This window comes from Salmo trutta, unplaced genomic scaffold (genome assembly GCF_901001165.1).
Source record: "Salmo trutta unplaced genomic scaffold, fSalTru1.1, whole genome shotgun sequence".
Lineage (NCBI taxonomy): Eukaryota > Metazoa > Chordata > Actinopteri > Salmoniformes > Salmonidae > Salmo > Salmo trutta.
In genome coordinates this window covers 1,064,591-1,086,840 of record NW_021823154.1, presented here as the reverse complement: position 1 = coordinate 1,086,840, position 22,250 = coordinate 1,064,591, and the positions used below count along the sequence as shown (strand labels likewise).

Sequence of the window (22,250 nt, the reverse complement as noted above, 5' to 3'; positions counted from 1 at the left end):
CTATTTAACAGGTTCTGATGCCCTATAGTGGTTACAGAGAGAATGACATTACAGAGAAGCTGTTCTATTTAACAGGTTCTGATGCCCTCTAGTGGTTAGAGAGAGAATGACATTACAGAGAGGCTGTTCTATTCAACAGGTTCTGATGCCCTCTAGTGATTAGAGAGAGAATGACATTACAGAGAAGCTGTTGTATTTAACAGGTTCTGATGCCCTCTAGTGGTTAGAGAGAGAATGACATTACAGAGAGGCTGTTCTATTCAACAGGTTCTGATGCCCTCTAGTGGTTAGAGAGAGAATGACATTACAGAGAGGCTGTTCTATTTAACAGACTGAAATTAAATAGAGGACAGGAATCTACTAACACATTAAAACACACCACTACTACTAATCTAAATGTCTGTAGGTCCAACAGAACACATTAAAACACACCACTACTAATGTAATTATAGAAATTATGAAACAAATGATGAAACATTGCTTTGACTCACCTCTGAATGTGTTGGTCATCTATCTGACACAGGGTCACTGAGGAGGAGGAGGAGCAAACCCCAAACCCAGGATAGAGGGGTTCAGTGAATGTGGTGTAGAATGTGTAAAGGTGTGTCAGTGTACCAGAGGAGGACACACTATAGAAAGACAAAGTACCAGCTGGCCAGTCCAGATACACTCCAACTCTGTTAAAATCAGGACCAGAGATGGACCTGCTGACTCCAGGATGGTTAAAGTGATAACCACAGTGAGAGCAGACTAAACTCCAGGACTTCCTATTGCCTCCAATCTTACTGTCATCCTCCCATCCCTTCCTGTTCATTCCTTTGTACACCACACCAATGTCAGCCTTGCCACCATCCTTCTCCACCTCCCAGTAATAACGACATCCAGATAAGCCTTCTCTGCAGAGAACTTGGGGACTACAGTCAAATCTGTCTGGATGGTCTTCATAATGCTGATCCTCCACCACACATGTCACCTTCCTGTTCCCCTCAGACAGTACCAGGTGTGGGTTTGCTGTATTTGGGTCCAGGGTGAGATGACAGGCATCTGTAGACAAAAGGAGAGTTTAATCAAACCACATCTTCATATAAAATGTTGTTTTGTAGTTACAGAACAAGTATTGATTAGTTACTATGTTACTATAGTTCTGAATATGCAGTTAATTAGGATTAAAGAGACTTACATTTCCTCTGCCCTGATTTCAGCCTGCACTCTCCACCATGATCCACACTGTAGGAGAAACAGGTTATTGACTGACAAAGACCTAATAAAGCAGTCAACATTTAAACCATATTGTTGTGTTCTGGTGCACTATCAAAGTTCATTACTAGAGACATACAGTTATTCTACCCTACCTACTGCATACAGAACAGAGTACAATTCATTACTAGAGACATACAGGTATTCTATCCTACCTACTGCATACAGAACAGAGTACAATTCATTACTAGAGACATACAGGTATTATATCCTACCTACTGCATACAGAACAGAGTACAATTCATTACTAGAGACATACAGGTATTATATCCTACCTACTGCATACAGAACAGAGTACAATTCATTACTAGACACATACAGGTATTCTATCCTACCTACTGCATACAGAACAGAGTACAATTCATTACCAGAGACATACAGGTATTCTATCCTACCTACTGCATACAGAACAGAGTACAGCTCCAACAGGATATCAGAGATGCAGAAGAAGAGTATTCATTTGGTGATGATGAATGCTGTGTTGGAGTGCTCAGCCTGCTGAGTAAACTTCCCCTTAATTCTACCATCATGTCCTCATGTTACTGACCCTACTACACTACATATGACACAACCACTGCTCACACTATTAGGACATCTATTCTGACTTACTTCAGCTTCATCAGTTTATATGTGGGATCCACCAGAGCAGCTGAAAGTCCCCCTGCAGAGTCTCCTGGGTGATTGTAGCTCAGGTCCAGCTCTTTCAGGTGGGAGGGATTTAACCTCAGAGCTGAAGACAGAGCAGCACAGCCCTCCTCTGTGACCAGACAGCCAGACAGCCTACAGAGAGACACACAACAGCTGTCTAGGTTGGTGTACTGGTGTCAATAATCTTGTAGGACACCCATACATTTGTCCATGACACAAACATTGTGATGAAACATTAGATTTTCACAGTACTTGTTTTACTAAGCTCAGTACCGACCTGACTGAAACAGCTGTACTTACCCCAGTGTGTGTAGTTTACAGTCTGGATCCTCCAGTCCAGCAGACAGCAGTGTAACTCAGCTCAGTACCAACCTGACTGAAACAGCTGTACTTACCCCAGTGTGTGTAGTTTACAGTCTGGATCCTCCAGTCCAGCAGACAGCAGTGTAACTCAGCTCAGTACAGACCTGACTGAAACAGCTGTACTTACCCCAGTGTGTGTAGTTTACAGTCTGGATCCTCCAGTCCAGCAGACAGCAGTGTAACTCAGCTCAGTACAGACCTGACTGAAACAGCTGTACTTACCCCAGTGTGTGTAGTTTACAGTCTGCATCCTCCAGTCCAGCAGACAGCAGTGTAACTCAGCTCAGTACAGACCTGACTGAAACAGCTGTACTTACCCCAGTGTGTGTAGTTTACAGTCTGGATCCTCCAGTCCAGCAGACAGCAGTGTAACTCCTGAGTCCTGCAGGTCATTGTCTCTCAGCTCCAGTTGTTTCAGTTGTGAGTTGGGTAAACTCAGGACTGAGGCCAGATCTGAACAGCAACCCTCTGTCAGACCACACTGACCTAGACTAGAGGGGAGAAGAGCACATGATGAACATATGTTTAAAACATCCACATAATAACTCATACTGAAGATAGTTAACTCACACTAGTGTCTGTATGTTGCAGTGTGGACTGGTTAGTCCAACACAGAGCAGCTCCACTCCTCTGTCTCCCAGGTCATTGTAGCTGAGGTTCAGTTCTCTCAGGGGGGAGTTTGGTGTCCGCAGAGCTGAGGTCAGAGTCTCACAGGATTCATACGTGATTTTACAGCCATCCAGTCTGGAGAGAGGAGATATGTCAATACACTGTTAAATATGCAAAGGTTTAAGAATAATGAGATGCATTAAGACAATAACAGAATGACATGATTAACCAATGTTAAAAACATACTTTTTACAACCCTTTTAATTTTTTGTATCTATATTTATTTATTTATATATTTGTAGTATATGTTTTTACAAGATGATTGATGAGAAGAGAATCATCCAGCTCATTGGGTCTCTCTCTACACCCCCCATATACCATGTCATGAAATATGCAGACAGACGGATTCAAAGTGTGTTTACATTGTAATACTTCTGACAGACAACTTCTAACTCCGCCCATAACTTTTGGAATTATATCATTCCCAGAAAGCATGAATTATTGACTCATTGTTAGTTTTACACTTAAGAAATGTTTTATTTATTTATTTTCATTTAGGCAGGAGTGTCACGTCCTGACCATAGTAAGATGTTATTTTTTATGGTAGAGTAGGTCAGGGCGTGACAGGGGGTGTTTTTTTGTTGTTTATTCTATATGTTCTATTTCTATGTTGGTTTGTTTGGGATGATCTCCAATTAGAGGCAGCTGGTCCTCGTTGTCTCTAATTGGAGATCATACTTAAGTAGGGGTTTTTCTTCCTGGGTTTTATGGGTGATTATTTTGAGTAGTGTTTGTTTCTCCTCTGTGTCATGGTTTGTTGTTTTTTCAGTTTATTTATGTATTGCAAAGTTTCACAGAGTAAATAAAATGTGGAACGACACACCTTGGTCCTCTCCTTTTGACAGCCGTGACAAGGAGGGAACAAACTGAACAGAACAGCCATATGTAGGGATGGCAGGAGGGAACAAACTGAACAGTACAGCCATATGTAGGGATGGCAGGAGGGGACAAACTGAACAGAACAGCCCTATATAGGGATAGCAGGAGGGGACAAACTGAACAGAACAGCCATATGTAGGGATGGCAGGAGGGGACAAAATGAAAAGAACAGCCCTATATAGGGATGGCAGGAGGGGACAAAATGAAAAGAACAGCCCTATATAGGGATGGCAGGAGGGGACAAACTGAACAGAACAGCCCTATATAGGGATGGCAGGAGGGGACAAAGTGAACAGAACAGCCATATGTAGGGATGGCAGGAGGGGACAAAATTAAAAGAACAGCCCTATATAGGGATGGCAGGAGGGGACAAACTGAACAGAACAGCCCTATATAGGGATGGCAGGAGGGGACAAACTGAACAGAACTTTTTATTTCACCTTTATTTAACTTGGCAAGTCAGTTAAGAACATATTCTTATTTACAATGATGGCCTAACAAAATGTAAAAGGCCTCCTGTGGGGACAGGGGCTGGGATAAAAAAATATACAAGACAAAACATACATCACGACAAGAGAGACAACACAACACCACATAAAGAGAGACCTAAGACAACAACATAGCAAGGCAGCAACACATGGCTACACAGCATGGTAGCAACACAACATAACAACAACATGGTAGCAACACAACATGACAACAACATGGTAGCAACACAACATGACAACAACATGATAGCAACACAACATTGTAGCAGCACAAAACATGGTACAAACATTGTTGGGCACAGACAACAGCACAAAGGGCAAGAAGGTAGAGACAACAATACATCACACAAAGCAGCCACAACTGTCAGTAAGAGTGTCCATGATTGAGTCTTTGACTGAAGAGACTGAGATAAAACTGTCCAGTTTGAGTGTTTGTTGAAGCTCGTTCCAGTCGCTAGCTGCAGCGAACTGAAAAGAGGAGTGAACCAGGGAGGTGTGTGTTTTGGGGAAATTTAACAGAATGTGACTGGCAGAACGGGTGTTGTATGTGGAGGATGAGGGCTGCAGTAGATATCTCAGATAGGGGGGAGTGAGGCCTAAGAGGGTTTTATAAATAAGCATCAACCAGTGGGTCTTGCGGTGGGTATACAGAGATTACCAGTTTACAGAGGAGTATAGAGTGCAGTGATGTGTCCTATAAGGAGCATTGGTGGCAAATCTGATGGCCGAATGGTAAAGAACATCTAGCCGCTCGAAAGCACCCTTACCTGCCGATCTATAAATTATATCTCCGTAATCTAGCATGGGCAGGATGGTCATCTGAATCAGGGTTAGTTTGGCAGCTGGGGTGAAAGAGGAGCGATTACGATAGAGGAAACCAGGTCTAGATTTAACAGGCCGGTGCTGAAGGAGGACGAGCACCCAGCAACAGTCAACAAAGAGCTATTTTAAAGTTTAATGCTTAAAACCAGCAAATCAAATTGTTTGGGGACAGACTTGGTGGAGACAACCGAGCACTGAAGGTGTTCCTAGGTAAAGATTTCCACTTCACCACCTTTGGAAGATGACTGTCGTTCTGCTGTAGAATTTGTTAATTTTGTCTCGTGTAATAAACTCTATACATTAGTTTATACTGGATTAATCATATATTTTTGCTAACTTTAATTTTGTTAGTTATGTTCCAACATTCCCTCCATCTTGTGACCAAAATCAGTTCTTTTTAAGTCTTGGTTCCTATAGTTTAAATTATCTTCTAAACACATTCTAACTCACTCAAGATATTTAACCTTAGTTTGATATATTTAGCACATTTGATGAATGTTTCTGCATATTTACCAAGATGTTCAAATAATAACTACAAATATATAAACTCTAAAAAGACAGTGGATACTGAAGAAAGTTAACTCACACTAGTGTCTGTATGTTGCAGAGTGGACTGGTTAGTCCAACACAGAGCAGCTCCACTCCTCTGTCTCCCAGGTCATTGTAGCTGAGGTCCAGTTCTCTCAGGGGGGAGTTTGGTGTCTGCAGAGCTGAGGCCAGAGTCTCACAGGATTCATATGTGAGTTTACAGCCATCCAGTCTGGAGAGAGGAGATATGTCGATACACTGTTAAATATGCAAAGCTTTAAGAATAATGAGATGCATTAAGACAATAACAGAAGGACATGATTAGACTATGTTTAAAACATACTAACTCACTCAAGATATTTAACATTAGTTGCATATAATTATCACATCGTATGTATGTTTCTGCATATTTACCAAGATGTTCCAAAAAAATGTAAAACATAATAACAAATAATTACTACAAATATATAAACACTATAAAGACAGTGGATACTGAAGATATTTAACTCACACTAGTGTCTGTATGTTGCAGAGTGGACTGGTTAGTCCAACACAGAGCAGCTTCACTCCTCTGTCTCCCAGGTCATTGTTGCTGAGGTCCAGTTCTCTCAGGGGGGAGTTTGGTGTCTGCAGAGCTGAGGCCAGAGATTCGCAAGATTCATATGTGAGGGTACAGCCATCCAGTCTGGAGAGAGGAGATAATCTGTTAGATATAAAAATCCTTCATTATAATGATACTGTAAACATCAACTCAATAACAGAACTTACAGTGCTCTCTTGCAGGTTTTCACTACCGGCAGCAACCTCTGATAACCTTTCTCTGATGTGTTGTATGTCTTCAGGTCAAACTCCTCCAGCACCTCCTCTGACATCAGTAACAGGTAGGCCAGGGCTGAACATTGGTCAGGTTTTAGTCTTGTTTCTGAAAGAGATCCTGATCGCAGGGAGGTCTGCATGTCTTCAACTAGAGAGTTGGCACCAAGTTCATTCAGACAGTGGAACAAGTTGATGATCCTTTCTGGTGAGGATTCCATTTCGATGTTGTTTGAAAGGTACCTGACTGTTCTCTCAACTGTTTCCTCATTGGTCTGTGTTGTACTTCCTGTCTGTGTCAGAAGGCCTCGTAACAGATTCTGATTGGACTCCAGTGAGAGACCCAGAAGGAAGCGGAGGAACAGGTCCAGGTGTCCATTCTCACTCTTCAAGGCCTGGTCCACTGCTCTCCTATGTAAGACAGACAACTGTATTGACTCCTTCTCTTTATCATCACTAGTGGGGGAGAAAACATTTTCCTTCTTGTCCAGACATGATTCTAAAGCATGCACTGCTGCTAGAAACTCCTGAATGCTCAGATGCACAAAGCTGTAGACCTTGTCTTGGTACAGCCCAGATTCTTCTTTAAAGATCTCTGTACACAATGCTGAGTACTCTGATGCCTCTGTGACATCAAGGCCACACTCTCTCAGGTCCTCCTCATAGAAGATCAGGTTGCCCTTCTGCACCTGTTGGAAAGCCAGCTTTGCCAGTTTCAGGATCATCTCTTTGTCTGACTGAGACAGTTCCTTTGGGTTTGTCTCTGTTGCTTTGTTGTACTTCTTGTTCTTCACAATGGTTTGGATGAGCATGAAGTGTGAATACATCTGGGTCAGAGTTTTGGGGACTTCATCCTTCTCTGCCTCTTTCAGTATCATCTCAAGGACAGTGGCTGATATCCAACAGAAGACTGGCATGTGGCACATGATGTGGAGGCTCCTTGATGTCTTCATGTGTTTGATGATATCATTGGCCAGAATCTGATCTGGGATTTTCTTCCTGAAATACTCCTCCTTCTGTGGATCATTGAACCCTCGTACCTCTGTCACCTGGTCAACACACTCAGGAGGGATCTGATTGGCTGCTGCAGGCCTTGAGGTTATCCAGACGAGAGCAGAGGGAAGCAGATTCCCCTTGATGAGGTTTGTCAGCAGCACATCCACTGAGGTTGGCTTCGTGACATCACAGCACTTCTCATTGTTTTTGAAGTCTAGAGGAAGTCGACACTCATCCAGACCATCAAAAATGAAAACAGTTTTGGTTTCACCATCTTCAATGCTGTCAATCTCTTTCAGCTCTGGGAAGTAGTGGGAAAGAAGTTGCATCAGACTGTATTGGTCCTTTTTCAGGTTCAGATCACGGAAAGGAAGAGGAAACATGAAATGAACGTCCTGATTTGCTTTTCCCTCTGCCCAGTCAAGGATGACCTTCTGCACAGAGACTGTTTTTCCAATGCCAGCGATTCCTTTTGTCAGCACAGTTCTGATAGGTTTGTCTTGTCGAGGTAAAGGCTTGAAGATGTCGTTGCATTTGATTGGTGTCTCTTGTGTGGTTTGTTTCTTGGATGCCATCTCTATCTGTCTAACCTCATGTTCATTATTGAGCCCTCCACTTCCACCCTCTGTGATGTAGAGCTCTGTGTAGATGTCCTTTAACAGAATTTGGTTTCCATGGTGTCCAATTCCTTCAGATATGTGTTGATACTTGTGTTTCAGTTTAGCTTTAATGTCTTGTTGGACTGTCAGCAGAGTTTGACCTGTAGGAAAACAATGAGAGTTGGGACTCATAAGTTTGTGTGTGTTTTATAAGGGCCTTTGTACCGTTCTTTGTAATATTGTATGAAATACAGTCTTACTTCTTCTGTCCAGAAGGTTGTGTGTGATATTTAATGGATCCTCACTGTCCAAACTCTCCACTTCCTTATTGTCATCTGGTAATGGTTCCTGGCTGAAAGCAGGTGGCTGATCACTCTTCATTGATAGCAGGCTGGTTGTTGGGGACTCTGCTCTGGGCTTCTGGACACTGAACAAAACAGGGAGACAGATCACCTCATCAATATCTCATCAACTTCATTTTAACAACTGTATAATGGACCTTCTCTGTATAATTCCTGATGTTTCTATTTAAATGAATCCACATTTGGGAAAACAGCAGCACTGAGTGGTATCTACTCTGTCTTTTATAAAGCTAGCCATCTTCAGTTAGCTAGCCATCTTCAGTTAGCTAGCCATCTTCATTTAGCTATCCATCTTCAGTTAGCTAGCCATCTTCAGTTAGCTAGCCATCTTCAGTTAGCTAGCCATCTTCAGTTAGCTATCCATCTTCAGTTAGCTAGCCATCTTCAGTTAGCTAGCCATCTTCAGTTAGCTAGCCAGCTTCAGTTAGCTAGCCATCTTCAGTTAGCTAGCCAGCTTCAGTTAGCTAGCTATCTTCAGTTAGCTTCCCATTCCAGGTCAGGCTTCATCCATACTATGATAGTGTATACGTCCACTGCTAAGTCTAGTAGGCTTATAACTGTGTGTCGCACATGGCTAGTCGAACCCCAAACTCTTCATTTAGGCAGGTTAACTCAGAGCTAACTCCACTTATCCTGAATGAAGTGTCTGAGCCACTAGTTGAGGACCAATGAAATCAGATACCATTCCTCTCACACAGATTGGGTCATCCTCCCCTTCATTTGAGGAAGATGACCGATGTAAAGATTGGATTAATCATATAGCTCTGCATTGACATGATTGGTTGACGGTAGGTGGGGGCGGGAGGTCCTGTATAAACACAAACTCACTTCCTTGACAACAGCTCTGCACTGCTCCTCAAAGAACAGGAAGTATGAACGCCCTGACTTCTACAAAGGCCGTATCACCGTAAAATGCTGCATGGCAAATGCAGACGTCAGATTGATCATGCAGAGCCTTTATTTTTGTATTTAACCTTTATTTAACTAGGCAAGTCAGGCAAGTCAGCGGTGCTGCAATCTACTGCAGAGATAGCCTGCAGAGTTCTGTCTAACTATCCAGGTCTGTACCCAAACAATTTGAGTTCCTACTTTTAAAAATCCAACTTTCCAGAAACAAGTCTCTCACTGTTGCCGCTTGCTATAGACCACCCTCTGCCCCCAGCTATGCTCTGGACACCATATGTGAACTGATTGCCCCCCATCTATCTTCAGAGCTCGTGCTGCTAGGTGACCTAAACTGGGACATGCTTAACACCCCAGCCATCATACAATCTAAGCTTGATGCCCTCAAACTCACACAAATTATCAATGAACCTACCAGGTAAAACCCCAAAGCTGTAAACACGGGCACCCTCATAGATATTATCCTAACCAAATTGCCCTCCAAATACACCTCTGCTGTTTTCAACCAAGATCTCAGTGATCACTGCCTCATTGCCTGCATCCGTAATGGGTCTGCGGTCAAACGACCACCCCTGGTTACTCTTCAAAAGTGCCTTCCTACCATCTTAAATAAGCATGCCCCATTCAAAAAATGTAGAACTAGGAACAGATATAGCCCTTTGTTCACTCCAGACCTGACTGCCCTTGACCAGCACAAAAACATCCTGTGGCATTCTGCATTAGCCCCCATGATATGCAACTTTTCAGGGAAGTTAGGAACCAATATACACAGGCAGTTAGGAAAGCTAAGGCTAGCTTTTCAAGCAGAAATGTGCATCCTGTAGCACAAACTCAAAAAAGTTCAGGGACACTGTAAAGTCCATGGAGAATAAGAGCACCTCCTCCCAGCTGCCCACTGCACTGAGGCTAGAAAACACTGTCACCACCGATAAATCCACTGTAATTGAGAATTTCAATAAGAATTTTTCTACTGCTGGTCATGCTTTCCACCTGGCTACCCCTACCCCGGCCAACTGCCTTGCACCCCCCACAACAACTCCCCCAAGCCTCCCCCATTTCTCCCCATTTCTCCTAGCTGATGTTCTGGAAGAGCTGCAAAATCTGGACCCCTACAAATCAGCCAAGCTAGACAATCTGGACCCTCTCTTTCTAAAATTATCTGCTGGAATTGTTGCAACCCCTATTACTAGCCTGTTCAACCTCTCTTTCATATCATCTGAGATTCCCAAAGATTGGAAAGCTGCCGCGAACATTGCCCTCTTCAAAGGGGGTGACACTCTAGACCCAAACTGCTACAGACCTATATCTTTAATATCCTACCCTGCCTTTCTAAGATCATCGAAAGCAAAGTTAACAAACAGATTACCGACCATTTTGAATCCCACTATACCTTCTCCGCTATGCAATCTGGTCATGGCTGCTGGTCATGGGTGCACCTGAGCCACGCTCGTGGTCCTAAACGATATCATAACTGCCATCGATAAGAGACATTAATGTGCAGCCGTATTCATCGACCTGGCCAAGGCTTTCGACTCTGTCAATCACCACATTCTTATCGGCAGACTAAACAGCCTTGGTTTCTCAAATGACTGCCTTGCCTGGTTCACCAACTACTTCTCTGATAGAGTTCAGTGTGTCAAATCGGAGGGCCTGTTGTCCGGACCTCTGACAGTCTCTATGGGGATGACACAGGGTTCAATTCTCGGGCCGACTCTCTTCTCTGTATACATCAATGATGTCGCTCTTGCTGCTGGTGATTCTCTGATCCACCTCTACGCAGACGACACCATTCTGTATACTTCTGGCCCCTCCTTGGACCCTGTGTTAACAAACCTCCAGACGAGATTCAATGCCATTACAACACTCCTTCCGTGGCCTCCAACTGCTCTTAAATGCAAGTAAAACTAAATGCATGCTCTTCAAGCAATCGCTGCCCGCACCTGCCCACCCATCCAGCATCACTACTCTGGACGGTTCTGACTTAGAATATGTGGACAACTACAAATACCTAGGTGTCTGGTTAGACTGTAAACTCTCCTTCCAGACTCACATTAAGCATCTCCAATCCAAAATTAAATCTAGAATCGGCATCCTATTTCGCAACAAAGCATCCTTCACTCATGCTGCCAAACATAACCTCATAAAACTGACCATCCTACCGATCCTCGACTTTTGCGATGTCATTTACAAAATAGCCTCCAACACTCTACTCAACAAATTGGATGCAGTCTATCACAGTGCCATCCGTTTTGTCACCAAAGCCCCATATACTACCCACCACTGCGACCTGTACGCTCTCGTTGGCTGGCCCTCGCTTCATACTCGTCGCCAAACCCACTGGCTCCAGGTCATCTATAAGTCTTTGCTAGGTAAAGCCCCGCCTTATCTTAGCTCACTGGTCACAATAGCAGCACCCACCCATAGCACACGCTCCAGCAAGTATATCTCACTGGTCACCCTCAAAGCCAATTACTCCTTTGGCTGCCTTTCCTTCTCTATCGAAACTACAAATACTTATGAGTTACGTTGCACTTCCTAAGGCTTCCATTGGCTCTCTAAAGCCTTCAGAACGTGGATTGAGGCGTCTCCTGTCTCTGGGCAGATAATAGGAGCACAGTTTGTCAGTGGACTGCCTGGTGACTAAGAGATTGGAAATGCGCATTGACGTGAGAACGCTGTTTTTTCTTTTCCTCTCTGAATGAAAACACTATAGTCCGGTTGGAATATTATCGCTATTTTACGAGAAAAATACCATAAAAATTGATTTTAAACAGCGTTTGACATGCTTCTAAGTACGGTAAAGGAACATTTAGAATTTTTTTGTCTCGATATGCGCTCACTACCCTTTGGCTAGAGACCTGAACGCACGAACAAAACGGCGGTATTTGGACATAACTATGGATTATTTGGAACAAAAACAACATTTGTTGTGGAAGTAGCAGTCCTGGGAGTGCATTCTGATGAAGATCAGCAAAGGTAATACAATTTTTCTAATACTAATTCTGAGTTTAGTGTGCCACGAATTTGGCGGGTGTCAAAATGGCTAGCCGTGATGGCTGAGCTATGTACTCAGAATATTGCAAAATGTGCTTTCGCCGAAAAGCTATTTTAAAATCTGACATAGCGACTGCATAAAGGAGTTGTGTATCTATAATTCTTAAAATAATTGTTATGTATTTTGTCAACGTTTATGAAGAGTATTTTTGTAAATTCACCGGAAGTTTATGGTGGAAAATATATTTTTTCTGAACATCATGCGCCAATGTAAAAAGCTGTTTTTGGATATAAATATGAACTTGATTTAACAAAACATATATGTATTGTATAACATAATGTCCTAGGAGTGTCATCTGATGAAGATCGTCAAAGGTTAGTGCATAATTTAGCTGTGTTTTGGGTTTCTGTGACATAATTCCCTGCTTGGAAAATGGCTGTGTGATTATTTGTGTCTATGTACTCTCCTAACATAATCTAATGTTTTGCTTTCGCTGTAAAGCCTTTTTGAAATCGGACAATGTGGATAGATTAACGAGAGTCTTATCTTTAAAATGGTGTAAAATAGTTGATTGTTTGAGAAAATTGAATTGTGGTATTTTAGTACTTTTTGTATTTCGCGCCATGTCTTCCCATTGGCTGTTGGCTAGGTGTCCCGCTGGCGGAACGGGGTTCCGCTAGCGGAACGTCTAGATGTAACAGGTTAAGCATCTCCAATCCAAAATTAAATCTAGAATCGGCTTCCTATTTCGCAACAAAGCATCCTTCACTCATGCTGCCAAACATACCCTCGTAAAACTAACCATCCTACCGATCCTCGACTTCGGCGATGTCATTTATAAAAATAGCCTCCAACACTCTACTCAACAAATTGGATGCATTCTATCACAGTGCCATTCGTTTTGTCACCAAAGCCCCATATACTACCCACCATGGTCGGAACTGGAAGCACAAGCATTTCGCCAACCATTCATTCATAAAAGTGGGTACTGTGTGACAGAGTGATAGACTGTTTTGTCATCATGAAAGACAGGAGGATGGAATTTGTGTTTCTTTACAAGTAGGGTGAGTCAACATTATCTTTCTACTTGCACACACACAGCCACATCATATTTAGCTTATGTTGATTGGACTAAATTATTTTTGGTTGAACTGGTGTTGGAATAGTGGAGGCAGCTCCTGTTTTCTTTGTGACTTGCTGTAACTCTCTGTGGTTCTAAATCAATAGTTGTTCTGTGGTCAGAAAATGTCAGAAACATTACCTTGACCATGCTGTGGACTTCACTGGACAGAGGTTTCTATCCGGTTTTGTGATAAAACAAAGTTGTGGTTGAATTTATTCTGCGTCTTATTGTCTCAGCCTTTAGTCCTATATATCACTGTGTCTTATTGTCTCAGCCTTTAGTCCTATATATCACTGTGTCTTATTGTCTCAGCCTTTAGTCCTATATATCACTGTGTCTTATTGTCTCAGCCTTTAGTCCTATATATCACTGTGTCTTATTGTCTAGGCCTTTAGTCCTATATATCACTGTGTCTTATTGTCTAGGCCTTTAGTCCTATATATCACTGTGTCTTATTGTCTAGGCCTTTAGTCCTATATATCACTGTGTCTTATTGTCTAAGGCCTTTAGTCCTATATATCACTGTGTCTTATTGTCTCAGCCTTTAGTCCTATATATCACTGTGTCTTATTGTCTCAGCCTTTAGTCCTATATATCACTGTGTCTTATTGTCTCAGCCTTTAGTCCTATATATCACTGTGTCTTATTGTCTCAGCCTTTAGTCCTATATATCACTGTGTCTTATTGTCTAGGCCTTTAGTCCTATATATCACTGTGTCTTATTGTCTAGGCCTTTAGTCCTATATATCACTGTGTCTTATTGTCTAGGCCTTTAGTCCTATATATCACTGTGTCTTATTGTCTAGGCCTTTAGTCCTATATATCACTGTGTCTTATTGTCTCAGCCTTTAGTCCTATATATCACAGTGTCTTATTGTCTAGGCCTTTAGTCCTATATATCACGGTGTCTTATTGTCTAGGCCTTTAGTCCTATATATCACTGTGTCTTCAGCCTTTAGTCCTATATATCACTGTGTCTTATTGTCTAGGCCTTTAGTCCTATATATCACTGTGTCTTATTGTCTAGGCCTTTAGTCCTATATATCACTGTGTCTTATTGTCTCAGCCTTTAGTCCTATATATCACTGTGTCTTATTGTCTCAGCCTTTAGTCCTATATATCACTGTGTCTTATTGTCTAGGCCTTTAGTCCTATATATCACTGTGTCTTATTGTCTAGGCCTTTAGTCCTATATATCACTGTGTCTTATTGTCTCATCCTTTAGTCCTATATATCACTGTGTCTTATTGTCTCAGCCTTTAGTCCTATATATCACGGTGTCTTATTGTCTAGGCCTTTAGTCCTATATATCACTGTGTCTTATTGTCTAGGCCTTTAGTCCTATATATCACTGTGTCTTATTGTCTCAGCCTTTAGTCCTATATATCACTGTGTCTTATTGTCTCAGCCTTTAGTCCTATATATCACTGTGTCTTATTGTCTCAGCCTTTAGTCCTATATATCACGGTGTCTTATTGTCTCATCCTTTAGTCCTATATATCACTGTGTCTTATTGTCTCAGCCTTTAGTCCTATATATCACTGTGTCTTATTGTCTCAGCCTTTAGTCCTATATATCACTGTGTCTTATTGTCTCAGCCTTTAGTCCTATATATCACTGTGTCTTATTGTCTCAGCCTTTAGTCCTATATATCACTGTGTCTTATTGTCTCAGCCTTTAGTCCTATATATCACTGTGTCTTATTGTCTAGGCCTTTAGTCCTATATATCACTGTGTCTTATTGTCTCAGCCTTTAGTCCTATATATCACTGTGTCTTATTGTCTCAGCCTTTAGTCCTATATATCACTGTGTCTTATTGTCTCAGCCTTTAGTCCTATATATCACTGTGTCTTATTGTCTCAGCCTTTAGTCCTATATATCACTGTGTCTTATTGTCTCAGCCTTTAGTCCTATATATCACTGTGTCTTATTGTCTCAGCCTTTAGTCCTATATATCACTGTGTCTTATTGTCTAGGCCTTTAGTCCTATATATCACTGTGTCTTATTGTCTCAGCCTTTAGTCCTATATATCACTGTGTCTTATTGTCTAGGCCTTTAGTCCTATATATCACTGTGTCTTATTGTCTAGGCCTTTAGTCCTATATATCACTGTGTCTTATTGTCTAGGCCTTTAGTCCTATATATCACTGTGTCTTATTGTCTAAGGCCTTTAGTCCTATATATCACTGTGTCTTATTGTCTCAGCCTTTAGTCCTATATATCACTGTGTCTTATTGTCTCAGCCTTTAGTCCTATATATCACTGTGTCTTATTGTCTCAGCCTTTAGTCCTATATATCACTGTGTCTTATTGTCTCAGCCTTTAGTCCTATATATCACTGTGTCTTATTGTCTAGGCCTTTAGTCCTATATATCACTGTGTCTTATTGTCTAGGCCTTTAGTCCTATATATCACTGTGTCTTATTGTCTAGGCCTTTAGTCCTATATATCACTGTGTCTTATTGTCTAGGCCTTTAGTCCTATATATCACTGTGTCTTATTGTCTCAGCCTTTAGTCCTATATATCACAGTGTCTTATTGTCTAGGCCTTTAGTCCTATATATCACGGTGTCTTATTGTCTAGGCCTTTAGTCCTATATATCACTGTGTCTTCAGCCTTTAGTCCTATATATCACTGTGTCTTATTGTCTAGGCCTTTAGTCCTATATATCACTGTGTCTTATTGTCTAGGCCTTTAGTCCTATATATCACTGTGTCTTATTGTCTCAGCCTTTAGTCCTATATATCACTGTGTCTTATTGTCTCAGCCTTTAGTCCTATATATCACTGTGTCTTATTGTCTAGGCCTTTAGTCCTATATATCACTGTGTCTTATTGTCTAGGCCTTTAGTCCTATATATCACTGTGTCTTATTGTCTCATCCTTTAGTCCTATATATCACTGTGTCTTATTGTCTCAGCCTTTAGTCCTATATATCACGGTGTCTTATTGTCTAGGCCTTTAGTCCTATATATCACTGTGTCTTATTGTCTAGGCCTTTAGTCCTATATATCACTGTGTCTTATTGTCTCAGCCTTTAGTCCTATATATCACTGTGTCTTATTGTCTCAGCCTTTAGTCCTATATATCACTGTGTCTTATTGTCTCAGCCTTTAGTCCTATATATCACGGTGTCTTATTGTCTCATCCTTTAGTCCTATATATCACTGTGTCTTATTGTCTCAGCCTTTAGTCCTATATATCACTGTGTCTTATTGTCTCAGCCTTTAGTCCTATATATCACTGTGTCTTATTGTCTCAGCCTTTAGTCCTATATATCACTGTGTCTTATTGTCTCAGCCTTTAGTCCTATATATCACTGTGTCTTATTGTCTCAGCCTTTAGTCCTATATATCACTGTGTCTTATTGTCTAGGCCTTTAGTCCTATATATCACTGTGTCTTATTGTCTCAGCCTTTAGTCCTATATATCACTGTGTCTTATTGTCTCAGCCTTTAGTCCTATATATCACTGTGTCTTATTGTCTCAGCCTTTAGTCCTATATATCACTGTGTCTTATTGTCTCAGCCTTTAGTCCTATATATCACTGTGTCTTATTGTCTCAGCCTTTAGTCCTATATATCACTGTGTCTTATTGTCTCAGCCTTTAGTCCTATATATCACTGTGTCTTATTGTCTAGGCCTTTAGTCCTATATATCACTGTGTCTTGTTGTCTCAGCCTTTAGTCCTATATATCACTGTGTCTTATTGTCTCAGCCTTTAGTCCTATATATCACTGTGTCTTGTTGTCTCAGCCTTTAGTCCTATATATCACTGTCTTATTGTCTAGGTCTTTAGTCCTATATATCACTGTGTCTTATTGTCTAGGCCTTTAGTCCTATATATCACTGTGTCTTATTGTCTAGGCCTTTAGTCCTATATATCACTGTGTCTTATTGTCTAGGTCTTTAGTCCTATATATCACTGTGTCTTATTGTCTCAGCCTTTAGTCCTATATATCACTGTGTCTTATTGTCTAGGCCTTTAGTCCTATATATCACTGTGTCTTATTGTCTAGGCCTTTAGTCCTATATATCACTGTGTCTTATTGTCTAGGCCTTTAGTCCTATATATCACTGTGTCTTATTGTCTAGGCCTTTAGTCCTATATATCACTGTGTCTTATTGTCTAGGCCTTTAGTCCTATATATCACTGTGTCTTATTGTCTAGGCCTTTAGTCCTATATATCACTGTGTCTTATTGTCTAGGCCTTTAGTCCTATATATCACTGTGTCTTATTGTCTAGGCCTTTAGTCCTATATATCACTGTGTCTTATTGTCTCAGCCTTTAGTCCTATATATCACTGTCTTATTGTCTAGGTCTTTAGTCCTATATATCACTGTGTCTTATTGTCTCAGCCTTTAGTCCTATATATCACTGTGTCTTATTGTCTCAGCCTTTAGTCCTATATATCACTGTGTCTTATTGTCTCATCCTTTAGTCCTATATATCACTGTGTCCTATTGTCTCAGCCTTTAGTCCTATATATCACTGTGTCTTATTGTCTAGGCCTTTAGTCCTATATATCACTGTGTCTTATTGTCTAGGCCTTTAGTCCTATATATATCACGGTGTCTTATTGTCTCAGCCTTTAGTCCTATATATCACTGTGTATTATTGTCTCAGCCTTTAGTCCTATATATCACGGTGTCTTATTGTCTCAGCCTTTAGTCCTATATATCACGGTGTCTTATTGTCTAGGCCTTTAGTCCTATATATCACGGTGTCTTATTGTCTCAGCCTTTAGTCCTATATATCACGGTGTCTTATTGTCTAGGCCTTTAGTCCTATATATCACTGTGTCTTATTGTCTAGGCCTTTAGTCCTATATATCACTGTGTCTTATTGTCTCAGCCTTTAGTCCTATATATCACTGTGTCTTATTGTCTCAGCCTTTAGTCCTATATATCACTGTGTCTTATTGTCTCAGCCTTTAGTCCTATATATCACTGTGTCTTATTGTCTCAGCCTTTAGTCCTATATATCACTGTGTATTATTGTCTCAGCCTTTAGTCCTATATATCACAGTGTCTTATTGTCTCAGCCTTTAGTCCTATATATCACTGTGTCTTATTGTCTCAGCCTTTAGTCCTATATATCACTGTGTCTTATTGTCTCAGCCTTTAGTCCTATATATCACGGTGTCTTATTGTCTCAGCCTTTAGTCCTATATATCACTGTGTCTTATTGTCTAGGCCTTTAGTCCTATATATCACTGTGTCTTATTGTCTCAGGCTTTAGTCCTTTATATCACTGTGTCTTATTGTCTCAGCCTTTAGTCCTATATATCACTGTGTCTTATTGTCTCAGCCTTTAGTCCTATATATCACTGTGTCTTATTGTCTCAGTCTTTAGTCCTATATATCACGGTGTCTTATTGTCTCAGCCTTTAGTCCTATATATCACAGTGTCTTATTGTCTAGGCCTTTAGTCCTATATATCACTGTGTCTTATTGTCTCAGCCTTTAGTCCTATATATCACTGTGTCTTATTGTCTCAGCCTTTAGTCCTATATATCACTGTGTCTTATTGTCTAGGCCTTTAGTCCTATATATCACGGTGTCTTATTGTCTAGGCCTTTAGTCCTATATATCACAGTGTCTTATTGTCTCAGCCTTTAGTCCTATATATCACTGTGTCTTATTGTCTAGGCCTTTAGTCCTATATATCACGGTGTCTTATTGGCTCAGCCTTTAGTCCTATATATCACTGTGTCTTATTGTCTCAGCCTTTAGTCCTATATATCACTGTGTCTTATTGTCTAGGTCTTTAGTCCTATATATCACTGTGTCTTATTGTCTCAGCCTTTAGTCCTATATATCACTGTGTCTTATTGTCTCAGCCTTTAGTCCTATATATCACTGTGTCTTATTGTCTCAGCCTTTAGTCCTATATATCACTGTGTCTTATTGTCTCAGCCTTTAGTCCTATATATCACTGTGTCTTATTGTCTCAGCCTTTAGTCCTATATATCACTGTGTCTTATTGTCTCAGCCTTTAGTCCTATATATCACAGTGTCTTATTGTCTCAGCCTTTAGTCCTATATATCACAGTGTCTTATTGTCTCAGCCTTTAGTCCTATATATCACTGTGTCTTATTGTCTCAGCCTTTAGTCCTATATATCACTGTGTCTTATTGTCTAGGCCTTTAGTCCTATATATCACTGTGTCTTATTGTCTAGGCCTTTAGTCCTATATATCACAGTGTCTTATTGTCTAGGCCTTTAGTCCTATATATCACTGTGTCTTATTGTCTAGGCCTTTAGTCCTATATATCACTGTGTCTTATTGTCTCAGCCTTTAGTCCTATATATCACTGTGTCTTATTGTCTAGGCCTTTAGTCCTATATATCACTGTGTCTTATTGTCTCAGCCTTTAGTCCTATATATCACTGTGTCTTATTGTCTCAGCCTTTAGTCCTATATATCACTGTGTCTTATTGTCTCAGCCTTTAGTCCTATATATCACTGTGTCTTATTGTCTCAGCTTTTAGTCCTATATATCACTGTGTCTTATTGTCTCAGCCTTTAGTCCTATATATCACTGTGTCTTATTGTCTCAGCCTTTAGTCCTATATATCACAGTGTCTTATTGTCTAGGCTTTTAGTCCTATATATCACTGTCTTATTGTCTAGGCCTTTAGTCCTATATATCACTGTGTCTTATTGTCTCAGCCTTTAGTCCTATATATCACAGTGTCTTATTGTCTCGGCCTTTAGTCCTATATATCACGGTGTCAAGGCATATGAATTAACAGGTTATAGAGCACACAATGAAATGATCACAACACATGGGTTTTAATATGGCTGCCTCCCCCAGTGATTTTACCCACGCACCACTACTGATTAAGAGTTGACCAAATCGGACTCTCTAACTCCTCATATCTGATGAACAGTGATTTGTTGACACCGGAGGGAGAAGAGCATCCGGCAGCGTGTGCAACGATGTCCGAGAGGGAAAAAAACTGTGTTCGTTGTTTGTAGTAACATCTTTGTTGTTGTAACATCCCAAATGGATGGTTTCACCATTAAGGAATCTGGCTTTAAGAGAACTGTATATATTTACAATTAATCGCTTACCTCTTAGAACTGGTGTCTTGAGTCATTTTAAAGGCAGTGGTCCCCTCCTCTCTCTCCCCAGAGAGACTCATTTTAGAGGCAGTGGTCCCCTCCTCTCTCTCCCCAGAGAGGCTCATTTTAGAGGCAGTGGTCTCCTCATCTCTCTCCCCAGAGAGACTCATTTTAGAGGCAGTTGTCTCCTCCTCTCTCTCCCCAGAGAGACTCATTTTAGAGGCAGTGGTCTCCTCCTCTCTCTCCCCAGAGAGGCTCATTTTAGAGTCAGTGGTCTCCTCCTCTCTCTCCCCAGAGAGGCTCATTTTAGAAGCAGTGGTCTCCTCCTCTCTCACCCCAGAGAGACTCATTTTAGATGTAAGTCACAGCTCACTCAGCTACAATAAGAAATAACAGAACAGTCAATATTTCTGAACATTGAAGAACCAATAACAAGGACAACACTTTTACGGTCTGTGGTCAGAGTTTAAACAGAGACTTCATGTTGCATTTAAACATTTACAGTCCAATCTGTTATTACTTTGACCTGGATCTCCATTAGCTAGTCGACCTGGTTGGATCCCCTGACTCCATAACAACAGCTGTCTACATGGGCTCCACACACAACTAAAATACATTATAGACATCTACTTTACATTGAAAGACGGTAGTAGACATTACAATGTGCAATCAATCACCTATAACAACTCTATACCTCATAGCCTATAACATCACATATTAATTAGGATAATCAATATAAATCAACATAAAAGCCTACAATTATTATTCTTGAAAGTTGAAATCAGTATTGTAATAACTTTACAATTCTGCGGATGTTTAACCCCCTAAATCCCCTCTCTCTACAATAGTCTAACTTCTCAAACACTTTTCTATAATAAATTGTAAAAGGCTACAAACCTCAAACATGTTTCTTCGACCGTTATTTCTCTACTTCCTTATAAAATGTTGGCTAATTCCCATTTCAACACAGTCGACGCGTTCAACACGTATAGGTTTATATTATATGTTCATATTTATGTAACATTAAGTCCCCTAACCCGGACGAAGCTGGGTCAAATTGTGCGCTGCCCTATGGGTCTCCAGATCACGGACGGTTACAGCCCGCGATCGAACCCGGGTATGTAGTAATGCAGTGTCTTAGACCGCTGCGCTACTCGGGAGCTTAAGTTAAAATAGCTGACAGATATTTCTTCCTAACCCTTTAAGAGAATACAGCCGACACACCATCGTTTCGTGTTCTGGTTTAGTAGTAGCCTACAAGGTGACACGCATTGCTTTGTCATGCAAGAAAATGTCCAAAAATTGACACATTGGTTTGTCTGGCAAGTACGTTTGATTATGCAATGATAATAATAATTCAGAGCTGGACCGACTTTTGGAAACACTGATTTATTCAACATTTACATCGTTTATGTGCCAATATGTTGCATGTCACTTTTACTTGACCGACTTGACGAGACGGACTAGTTTCTTTAGCGACAGATTTACAAAATTCCGACGCACGTCTTCTTTCAGGAATTGAAACAACGCAAAGTGTCGACTGTGTTGGGGATCATCGGATAGCAAATGACGATAATGTGCAATCAATCACCTATAACAACTCACTACCTCATAGCCTATAACATCACATCATATTAATTAGGATAATCAATATAAATCAACATTTAAGCCTACAATTATTATTCTTGAAAGTTGAAATCAGTATTGTAATAACTTAACAATTCTGCGG

The 22,250-nt window shown here is 40.8% G+C and overlaps 1 protein-coding gene and 1 long non-coding RNA gene across 2 annotated transcripts in view; both read right to left on the bottom strand.

Moving 5' to 3' along the window:
• LOC115189401 (NACHT, LRR and PYD domains-containing protein 3-like) overlaps positions 1–20,644 on the bottom strand; it is a 30,758-nt gene extending 10,114 nt beyond the window's left edge. Inside the window, exons 1-10 of the mRNA XM_029748010.1 lie at positions 20,531–20,644; positions 8,323–8,489; positions 6,423–8,223; positions 6,166–6,339; positions 5,713–5,886; positions 2,839–3,012; positions 2,586–2,759; positions 1,867–2,037; positions 1,181–1,227; positions 492–1,044 (exon numbers count right to left, since the gene is read on the bottom strand). Of these exons, the coding sequence (XP_029603870.1) occupies positions 492–1,044; positions 1,181–1,227; positions 1,867–2,037; positions 2,586–2,759; positions 2,839–3,012; positions 5,713–5,886; positions 6,166–6,339; positions 6,423–8,223; positions 8,323–8,489; positions 20,531–20,601 (3,506 nt within the window). The 5' untranslated portion in view covers positions 20,602–20,644. The remainder of the gene's footprint in view (positions 1–491; positions 1,045–1,180; positions 1,228–1,866; positions 2,038–2,585; positions 2,760–2,838; positions 3,013–5,712; positions 5,887–6,165; positions 6,340–6,422; positions 8,224–8,322; positions 8,490–20,530) is intronic.
• A 181-nt stretch (positions 20,645–20,825) lies between these two features.
• On the bottom strand, positions 20,826–21,488 carry LOC115189457 (uncharacterized). Its single transcript, XR_003876916.1, has 2 exons — positions 21,419–21,488; positions 20,826–20,898 (listed from the first exon to the last, which is right to left on the bottom strand). It is a non-coding gene; the product is annotated as an uncharacterized LOC115189457 (long non-coding RNA).
• Positions 21,489–22,250: the final 762 nt, after the last annotated feature.